Source organism: Arachis duranensis, chromosome 7 (genome assembly GCF_000817695.3).
Source record: "Arachis duranensis cultivar V14167 chromosome 7, aradu.V14167.gnm2.J7QH, whole genome shotgun sequence".
Classification (NCBI taxonomy): Eukaryota; Viridiplantae; Streptophyta; class Magnoliopsida; order Fabales; family Fabaceae; genus Arachis; species Arachis duranensis.
The window spans coordinates 66,507,429-66,518,409 of NC_029778.3; the positions used below are offsets into that span (position 1 = coordinate 66,507,429).

At 34.8% G+C, this 10,981-nt stretch overlaps 1 protein-coding gene across 2 annotated transcripts; it reads right to left on the reverse strand.

Moving 5' to 3' along the window:
• Positions 1-1,031: 1,031 nt before the first annotated feature.
• Positions 1,032-4,938, reverse strand: LOC107459328 (elongation factor 2). 2 transcript variants are annotated; one of them, XM_016077541.3, is made up of 4 exons: positions 4,831-4,938; positions 4,364-4,405; positions 4,178-4,265; positions 1,032-3,693 (listed from the first exon to the last, which is right to left on the reverse strand). In XM_016077541.3, the coding sequence occupies exons 2-4, from the start codon at positions 4,364-4,366 to the stop codon at positions 1,253-1,255; spliced, it is 2,532 nt and encodes an 843-aa protein (XP_015933027.1). In that variant the 5' UTR covers positions 4,367-4,405; positions 4,831-4,938; the 3' UTR covers positions 1,032-1,252. The 2 variants fall into 2 exon arrangements, with proteins under 2 accessions (XP_015933027.1, XP_015933026.1); XM_016077540.3 differs by lacking the exons at positions 4,364-4,405; positions 4,831-4,938 and having other exon boundaries at positions 4,178-4,277.
• Positions 4,939-10,981: the final 6,043 nt, after the last annotated feature.

The following is a 10,981-nucleotide window of genomic DNA, read 5'->3' on the forward strand; positions in this document are numbered from 1 at the left end:
GTTAAAAAAATTCATAGAACACGACGTGACTTCCTCAATTATCCTCTTCCCCAACCCAACACCTTTTTTTAAACTATTCCCATGGTCTAAAAACGAATGAACAGAGATCCATAACCCAAACTCACTAACTCACCAATTTGCCCGTTACGGAGGCCAACACAGAGGGATGAGCCGCATTTGGCTTCACCATCAAGCCGTGGCTTAGGGGGACAATTGCTGACAAAAATCAGCTCCACTCTGCATGACAGTATACGCGTCAACTAAATAATGAATCTCTGTATATTTGTATCAATTTTGATCTGTACCGGAGAGTGACCCTATTTTATATCTTCTCCTCTGCTCTTGTGAAATTTAACTTTGAAATTGCATCAAGATAAGAACACATTTACAATTACACTTTTCCATCATTACTTACAGATTTGTTATTTCATTAAGTTAATGTTTCGACAAGATAAGTTAAAGGTTGAACTAATACCTGGGTCATTTTTGTATTTAAAAAGTCTTTTAGAAATTTGTTGGTACTACTTTTGAAAGTTGGTATGTCAAACCTGCTATATTTTCTATGTCAAAATGGTTATTTAGTATTCTTTTTAACACCAAGGCTCAAGCAATTGGAATTAATCAAATCAAGAGAAATAGCATCGCCCAAGTTGGCCAAGTTGTGTAAACCTTCACGTCCCACTCACCAAAATGCAATCTTCTTTTTATTAAAAGAAAAGTAGTTTCAAGTTTCAACCGCTCAAGTTGCTTAAAAAATTTGGTGTTCATAAATTTAAGCATTATAATTTATATATACCATGATTCTTAGTGGATAAGAATGCTTACATTTCCCCCTCTAAACATATTCTGCGCTTTACAGAGATCTGAAATTGACTATTTAATTTTATCTCTAAAACTCGATATTTGTTCCGTTAGGCTTTGTTATCCCTTATCAACTGTCTCAAATATTTGTTTCCCTGTTTAAATATCCAGAGCTCTATCAGCTATAATTCAGTTACAAGCATAAAAATAACAAGATTATTCGAAGCCTGTTTTAAGCAAAATTCTCAAGAAATAATATGACAAATATCGATGCAATCTTATATATCAGATATACATCAATGCAGAGACAAATAATTCCAAGTACAACAACCCAGGGAGCAAAACCAGACTAACAAAATTCAAGATAATGGAACTTGTAAACTATTCAGATAACAATTTTACACCATCAAAAACTTACCTAATACCATAAAATAGAACAGCAGGAAACAATTTAAAGCTTGTCCTCGTACTCGGATAGAGGCGTCATTTGCTCCTTCAAACCTTTCCTCTTACGGATATCCATAACAAGCTGTGCAGCCTGTGATCCAGACTCCAATGGATCTGAAGACATCATGTCCCAGTGATCAAATACACATTGTGGGAAAGCTTGACCGGAAGTTGCGGCTCTCAAGGTGCTGGAGAATCCAAAGGACTCAATGACAGGGAGGTAAGCCTTGATGTTGTAGAGTGGAGTCCCGGGCCTCTGCATTTCCTCAAACACGTGTCCACGCTTCTGGTTCAGAACACTGTAAATACCACCAAGAGCCTGCTCAGGAGCTTGGATTTCAACCAAGTAGACAGGCTCAAGAAGCCTGGGCTTGGCAGTCAACTGGGAAGCATAGAAGACTCTCCTGGCAGTGGGGATAATCTGACCACCACCTCTGTGGATAGCATCAGCGTGGAGGACTACATCGCAGACTTCGAAGCAGATAGCTCTCATGTTTTCTTCAGCAAGAGCACCTTCCTTTGATGCCCATTGGAAACCAGCAACCACAGAGTCCTTGATTTCATTCAAGTACTGGACTCCCTTACACATATCAACAACCATGTTGGGTCCAGTTGTCTCGGGGCCAAAACACCAGATTTTCTTGGCAAGATCCTTGTCCCAACCGTACTCTTCAGACAAGATCTTGGAACGAACTTTGGGGTCATCCCTCGGACCAATCTTGCCATCATCAATGGCCTCTGCAAGACCATCCTCCATTGGCCTAGCTTCCATGTAGAGACGGTTGTGCTTGTTGGGTGACTTGCTCATCACAGTGCGGCATGACCTCTCAAGAACAGTCTCGCGGAAAGACACAACAGGGTCAGATTTGATAATCTCAGCTCCTCCCATGAAATCTTCTTGCAAGTCCTTCAAGCAAATTTCCAAGTGAAGCTCCCCAGCACCAGCAACAATGTGCTCTCCAGATTCCTCAATAGTACAGAGAACCATAGGATCAGATTTGGCCAACCTCTTGAGACCCTCAACAAGCTTAGGAAGATCAGATGCAACCTTACACTGAACAGCAACACGCACGACAGGTGAGACAGAAAACTTCATGGCTCGAATCGGGTGGGCATCAACTTCCTTCTCATTTGTCAATGTGGCATTCTTGGTGATAAATTGATCCAAACCAACCATGGCAACTGTGTTACCACAAGGAACATCCTCCACTGTTTCTTGCCTCTTTCCCATCCAAATGACGGTCCTTTGCACACTTTTAACATACAGGTCTTTCTTCTCACCAGGAACATAATTTGGTCCCATAATTCTGACCTTCAGACCAGTTGACACTCTCCCAGAGAAAACACGACCAAAAGCAAAGAACCGACCCTTGTCAGAAGCAGGAATCATCTTAGAGACATAAAGCATAAGTGGACCCTCAGGATCACAGGCTCTAATAGCAGCAGCATATTGATCATCGAGGGGACCCTCATACAAATTCTCAACACGATACTTTTGGGCCTTAGCTGGAGATGGAAGATGAAATATCATCATTTCCAAGAGTGCAGTACTTGCTGGAAGCCATGTTTGCATGACACGTTTCATCAATGCTTTGCCCATCAAGTCCTTTTCATCAGATTTCATGGTGACTGCTAACTTCTGCAACATAGGCCAGAGCTTATCCTTCTGATCATTCATACAAGTGTTGATGATCTGCTTGATGGGCTCATAACAGAACTGTACAAACCCACGCTTGCATGTGGCAGTACCGGTGTTCTTGCTGGTCCATTTCTTTGTCGCAGGATCAAAGAAGTTTTCACCCCAGAGCCTTTCCATCATCTTTGATTCATCAACGCCGAATTTTGAGGCATACATTTTTGCGAAGTTTGTCAAGGTAAAAGCCCAACCGTGCAAACCAGCAGAGAAAGCAACCGTTCCTTTCTCTGGGTACACCTGGCAATCACCAAGCAACGGATCCTCATATGTAGCCATGATCACATTGGCATTCTCAATAACTCTTGAGAATGTTTGGTAAGCCTCCTCTCCATCAACCTGGAGCTCCAGGAAGCATCTGTCCATCTTGTTTACAGTCAGAACAGGTCTGATCCTTTCTCCAAGAGCCTGTCGTAGCACAGTTTCAGTTTGCACACAGACACCTTCAATACAATCCACCACCACTAGTGCTCCATCAGTAATACGGAGCGCAGCAGTAACCTCCGATGAGAAATCAACGTGCCCGGGTGAATCGATGAGATTTATGAGATACTCATTTCCTTGGCGTTCTCCCTTGTAATTCTTGAGGGCCTCATCACTCATTTCATAGTAGAGAGAGATACCAGTAGACTTTATTGTAATACCACGCTCAGCTTCATCTGCTCGGGTATCAGTCATACGGACATCCCCTGCCACTTCTTGGGCAATAATTCCAGCGGCAGCAACCAGAGAATCAGTGAGAGTTGATTTTCCTGCATTTAGTTTGGAAGGCCATATAAAAGTGTTGTTAATTAATTTAGGTAAACCATAGAAACTATTTAATATAACAAAACATCACAATGCAACACTGATAAACAGGAAAAACAGTAGCAACAGATGATAACAAAAGCAGTTCTTGACATTGTATGAGCATAAAACATATGCAAGTAGTATTAATACTCTGAAATAAATAAACAAGACATCCTGATTTATTTTAAAAAATAATATTTTTGGTAAAAAAAAAAGCTAAAAGAATAAACTGTCTTAGAGATTTCCTCAAGTAGAATGATAACTTCGACCCAAAAAAATACCTCGACAAATTTCGTATGTCATGAAAACAAATTTTTAAATAAAATCAAAACCCAAGCTATCAATACATGTTACATACAAATACAAGGAGTACATCTTGGAAATCCTGAAAGTGCAGCACAGAGAAAGTAAGCATAACAAAACAAAAGCTATCAAAAGAATCCATACCGTGATCGACGTGAGCTATCACAGACATGTTACGAATGTTGTGTTTGTAGTCCATAATACGACGGAGCTCTTCAGCTGTGAACTTCACCTGCAAATACATAAAAGAAATCACAGTTACGATTTAAATAAACTCATCCAAATAATGAATAATTTGAACGTAAAAGACCACGGTTTTCACCAACTTACCATCTTGACTAGCCTTTATTTCCCAGAGAAATTCGTTCAAAGCTAAAATACCAAAAGCACCATATCATTAGCTAATCGAAAAGAATACATAAACTTATCCAGAAAGAAACAAAAAAAAAATCAAAAGAAAACGTTTCATAAGTTATACGCTTAGAAAACAGATAAAGGAGCTATCCCAGTTTGAAACTACAGAGAGCTTTTAAGAAAGTCACATCGGAAAAGCACAAATGTAAGAACTGAATCAACAGAGACAAATCAATTTAACCATAAGAAACGAATCAAAACAAGCGAAACAAATGAAAACATTCGGAAGAGAAATTAAAGCAAATAAAATAAAAAAGAATCAGTGCATTGAGCTGAAAAGAAGCAAAGATCTGTAGCAAACTGAAGTGAAAAAACCATATACCGATCTGTTTGAGTGAAAAGAAAAAGGAAAAAATGGAGAAATCGTGTACGGAAGAACGAACCTGAAAGAGCGAAAGCAAAATGGGAGAAGTACAAGAGAGAGCGGCGGCCAAGGTTTAGGGTTGCGGTTATCCTTGCGCCTCTCTAAAATGAGTGTATTTAACGGGCAAGATTGCTATTCAATTTAGTTCTCAATTTTTTAAAATGATCAATTAAATTTTTGAAATTTGAAAAAGTGCATTTTTATTAGTTTCTTATAGAAATGTTGTTTAAATGTTGATGATGTGACATTTTAACTGTGTGTTAATGTGTATCAAACTTGAATTTGATTCAAATTAGTACCTAAAATTACTTAATAATATCCAAATTAGTCCATTTTCAATTATAAACCCTAATTCCTAAATTATTGTCTTTTCTTCTTTGATCTTTCTGCTGTCTTCTTCTCTTCTTTGATCTCTCCACTATCTTCTTCTCTTCTTCGACCTCTCCACTATCTTCCAGTTCATCTTGTTTTCTCGTCTGCATGAGTGATGATGGATGGTGGGGAAAGAAGCCAAAGTAGCTCGAGTAGAAACAATTCTATAGGGAGACTTTATGGCAGCAAAAGAATGTGCAACAGGAAAGGTAAGAACGTCGTTTTCTGTAATTGCAGACTTCGGATGGTGACAAGATACTCAACGACAACAGAGAATCCTGATAAATTATTTTATGGTTGTTCAATGTATGAGGTAAGGTTATGCCTCTAAAGAAAATGTTAAGATAGTTTCACTTTGAGTTTTGATTCACCTTTGTTTTTTACTTTGCAGTATGGAATCCATTGTAATTTTTTCTGTTGGATTAATGGAGGTGAAGAACCAGTTTGTGCAACACCCATTTCACAAAAAAATTTGCATGAGTTTAATTGGAAGATGACAAACTTAGAAAGTGATATTAAGACCTTGAAGATGATAACAATGGTTACCTTCTTAAAAGTAGAAAATATATTTTAGCTTAATGGACGAACCTGCAAGGATACATATAATTTAAATCTGTGTTGAAATTAAAATTAATCCAACCACATTAACTTACAATTAAAATAATTTTTAGGTAAGTATACTCATGTTGTAGTTTAGGATGAATATGAATTGGAAGATAGTAGAGAGGACGAAGAAGAGAAGACAATAATTTAGGGATTATGGTTTTATAATTGAAAACGGACTAATTTGGATATTATTAAGCAATTTCAGGTACCAATTTGAATCAAATTCAAGTTTGATACACATCAGCATACAGCTGGAATGCCACATCATCAAGACGGCACATCTGCAAGGAATTAACAAAGATGCACTTTTTCGAATTTCAGGGATTTAATTGATTATTTTAAAAAGTCAAGGATTAAATTGAATAATGATTTAAAATTTAGAGACCATTTTAAACATTTACTCAGTTTTGTTTGGTATCCGAAGATGAGAGGATTGATATACTCACATATTGTAATTTTTAGTATTTTTAAAATTGTGAAAGGAATATAAATGAAAGAGTCTAGTTTGTATGTATTTCAGATTTTTAGTTTTTTTTTTAAATAGAATTAGACGATCCGATTTTAGAAGTGACAGCATTTAATTTTTGTATTTTAAAATTAGATTATTTGATTTTTGTATTTTTTATAAATTGAAGAGTCCAATTTTTTGATTAAACGGTATTACTTTTGAGATAAATATTTTAATAATTTATAATCTAAAAAAACTATTGGCAACTCAATATCAAAAATAAAAAATGTGTCTAAACTAGTAACATATCCATTTTTAATTTCTCTGGGAGAAGAATTTTTTTTAATTTTATTTATTAATTTAATTTTTTTAATTTTAGTTATTAATTTATTTTTTTAGTTTAATAATTTAATAACATATTTTCAGTTTATACTTTTAAATAGAGTATTAATCTAAATTAGTCTCCAAAAAATTTTAAAGTGCATGTTTTTATCTTCAGCAAGAATTAATTATCAATTAATCTCTAACGTTTTCTGATATTAGAAAAATTGATCTTTTTAGATTCAACTCTAATAATCACTAATAGAACGATATAATGTGTCACGTGAAAGTGATAACTAATTCGTTAAGTTCCAAGTGGTTAATTAGAACAAATTGGTTCCCTTGCCTAGTTGATGCAAAATGCTGTGTTCAGGAGTAGAGAACAATATCATATCATGATAGGGGAGGATTTGTGATACAGAAGCTCTCTTTGTCTTTCTTCCACCAAACCAAAATTACTTCCTACCTCTTTTCTTCTCCTAGGTTTTACGAAGAAAGCTACCACTATGTCAATCGCTAGTCTTCTGACCATTTCCGCTGACATTGTTGACGCAAGGCTTTGTAGGAGACAAAGTTATTGTAGAAAAAGGCTTTGTGAGTCTATTGATTGCCACTGCCATTAGTCGAGGTTAGTATATCCCTTTTCAACCACTTTTCTTTCTGCATGTTCTGGTTCTCTTCTTCTTTTCCTATGGTTGATTTTTTTCAGCTCTTTTTTATTCCAAGCAAACCACTTTTATTTTTATTCTTATTTATGTTTTTTTGTTCTTAGTAGGCTTAGAAGGTGGCACAACTGATTTTAATTATTAAAAATAATTAGGAGCTTTATAATTACAGATTGAAAAGTTTATGACTTGGTTTTGAGGCGGGAATGGGAAGCTGCTCAGTAGTGGAGGCCAATACCAATACGAATATAAACGATGCGTCAAAAAGGGCCTTGGTGTGGGTCTGACACCGAAAAGGGCCGTGGTGGCCCGACTGGATAATGGATCTCCATGAATTATCTCGGAGTTGATTGGTTTCTCCCAAATCAGGTACTCCAGTTAAGCTCCTAGGTCCTCAAGATGCAAGCATGTGAGTTTCTTCTTCATCCTCCTAAGTTTTATATTCCTTTTTTCTTTTCTACTTGTTTTTTTCACCCAATTAGCTTCCTTTCTACTCTGTTGTATTCCTCTGCCCTTGTTTGATATTTTTTCGATTGGAATTTGAAATTTTGCTAGTAGAGAAGTATGTGACTAAAGCCTGAATTAGAGGTAGGAATGACGTAAATTTCATTAGCAGTGAAGTATGCTCGCAGGGAAGAGTCAAGCAAATAAGAGGTCTTGAGAACTTAGTCGTTGGTGTTGTGTCAAAAAAAAGATTTTTTTAACTTAAGAATATTTTTCTAAGTTTATTTTAAAAAAGATTAAAAATATTTGAAAAGACTATTTTGGAATTTTTAAGACTTTTTAAGGACTATTTTAAGATTTTTTAAATTTCTCAGAGATTGCTTTGTACTTCATCTTGAAAATTGATTTGTCCAGTTTAAACACATGACACTTAACGGTCATGGGTGTAAATTAACGTTCTACGTCAGCAATTATTGTTAATAACTATTGAATATGGACCGTAATTATCTAATAAAAATAAACATTAGGGACTGTTCTGTTTATTTTAAAACCTAAAAGACTAAAGTGGATTTTAAAACCTCAAAAACTAATTTGGATAAATTACTCATAAAAATTTAACTGTATCCATTCTATGAAAATAGAAATAATATAAAAATTTCATGTATTATTGACGTAAAAAAAACGTAATCACATTAAAAATTATATTTTTACTTTTATCATATAAAAAATCATCAAAATAAAAATAAATTTAAAAATTAAAATTTTAGTTTACANTATAAAAAAATATTGTAAATTACTTAATCAAATATTTTATATTATTAATACATAAAAATTAGACTAATATGATAATTATTTTTTTTTTATCAAAGTTAAGAATGTGACTCAAACTTGAAATATAAACAAATATGAAAAGACTATACCATTTGAGGTATAATTTGTTCGCATGATATGATAATTGTTTGACTTTGCTAAATATCTATCACAAAACTAAGTCAAGCATTTTATTAAACACTTGGTGTACATAAAAATAAGAGCATAATAAATTACAATAATAATAAAATCTAAACTACCAATTGCAAGAAAATAATAACAATAACCCAAACAAGCATAAAAGAAACATAAAATATCAAATTGCATTAAAAAAATTGAAAATTAACAAGAGTGTTTATAAAACTAAAATAGGCAAAAATGAGAAATTAATAAGAGAAACTAAGAGAATTATGATGTAACAGCCTACCACATAGAGCCTTACGCTTAAGTCGTATAGCAGAGGTGGCGATGTATTACGACCTCTAAAGGTAAAATATGTACATAATATAGTTGAAATAATTCATATCTAGGAGTCTTAAAGAATAAGCTAAACTTTGCGAAAATAGAAAAATCGTGTCACACTCGTACGAATAAGCGTAAAACAGAATGGACAAGATCAAAAGAAGGCTGAAAACATAATATACATATCAGAGTTCCAAAATACAGATATCAAGCTGCAAACTCGACCTACAAAGCTAAGGTCGGCAGAGTATATAATTATATATATGTTTATACAACCCAAAATATAACTCAAACTATAGAATAAACATCTGTTTCTCCAAGTCAATCTCTAGGAGGGACAAAATACAAAATATACATACGGAGATTCTATAAAACATATATACATGGCCTAAAACAAAATATGATAGTCCAAAAGATGATTCTTCGCTTGTAAGGAAGGTCTTAAGACGCTCAACAAGGTGGCTCTCAACTTGCATCTGAAAAATAACAAAATATATATGAAATGAGAATTGGAGGTTCTCATCATGGTAAAGGTGTCCGCATAGTTAATATAAAAGATCCCGGAAAAGGCAGAGGCATTCCTAGAACTCCGACTATAGCAAACCTCGTTTCCAAAATTTAAATAATTAGTTATTTGTAATTTATTATATTTGTTGATAATTTTATTTTAAAAAAATTATTTTAGTAAAGGTAATTAAATAGTTTCATGATAAATAAAGTTTGAGTTAATTAGAATTTTTATATAATCTTTATTATAATTGAATATTTTACAAAATTTCAGTCATTGAAAAATAAGAAAGTATTGTGTAATTTAATTCCAGTAAATTTCTATTATAAGTAATTTACAATTTAGTTCAAGTTTCTTATTTTTAGAAAATAATTTAGTAAAAATTATTAACTTTATTTTAATAAATACTTTAAGTTTAAGATAATTAATATTCTTGTGTAATTTTACCATAACTGATTATTTAATATAATTTGAAATTATGATTCTGATAATAGAAAAATAATAAAAAGTTATATAATTTAATTTGAATAATTAATATTTTGAGTTTAAACTATATTTTATAAATATGTGATTAATATGTTTATTTTATAATTTAAATAAAATATTAATAAATAATATTCTTAAATATTTTAAATGAAGTATATTTGGTCTTAAAATTACTCTACCCTCCAATTTTTATCAAAATATTTATTCATATTTATTCTTATTCTTTTATAAAATCTTTAGTTTTTAACCCTAAATCCCAAAATTAACTCAAAAAACCCTAATTTCCCCAATTCCTAACCCTAACAGCTGCAACCCCACCCTCCTTCAATATAAGAAGCACACACACACACACACGCAGAGGGTAGAAACAAGAGATAGAGATCCAAAGAGTGAGGGAGACGTGAGGAAGAAGGGAAGGAGAGGGAGAAGACCACACTGGCGTTGTGCCTCACCACCGTCGCTGTCGTTGCCACGCCTGAGGGAGAGAGATCAATGGAGGGTGCAGTTGCTGAACCCAAAATTGCAGCTGCGGAGGGCTCTGTCATTGTCTTCCATGGAGCTTCGAGTAGCACTGTTGTGCCTCCGTCGCGCCTTCATCAATGTCGAAGCTGCACCGTCACGTCACCATCGCCATGCCTCCGCTGAACCCGTCACACCGCCGCTGCCGTGATGTCGTTGCTATCGCGAGGGAGAAGAGATGCGTGAGGAAGAAAGCTCGCGGCCACTGTATGTCACCGTTGCTGAAGCCTCCTTCGCCATCACAGTGGCTTGGGCTATCACCAAAGGGAGCCGCTGACCCCCCATCGTTCCCAATGCTGAGGAATTCGAGGAGAGAGAGATAGCTATCAGAGGAGAGGGAAAATGCAATTGGGGATCTACTGCTGCTGCCACCATGCATGGCCACCGGGAGCAGCGTTTACGTCGCCATAGTTCGCTGCTGGTGCTGCGGCTACTCAGTTCCTGGTTTCTTTCTTGGTACAGTAAATCTTTTGCTTTTAAAACATCTCTTTGTCGCTATTTTGTTATGGATTATTGTGTTTTGCACGAT

Bases quoted from the DNA above. Each gene is read 5' to 3' on its own strand.
- LOC107459328 (XM_016077540.3), bottom strand. From the start codon at position 4,277: ATGTATTTGCAGGTGAAGTTCACAGCTGAAGAGCTCCGTCGTATTATG. The intron at 3,694-4,177 runs GTATGGATTCTT...AACTAAATGCAG, and splicing joins GATAGCTCACGTCGATCACG to GAAAATCAACTCTCACTGAT.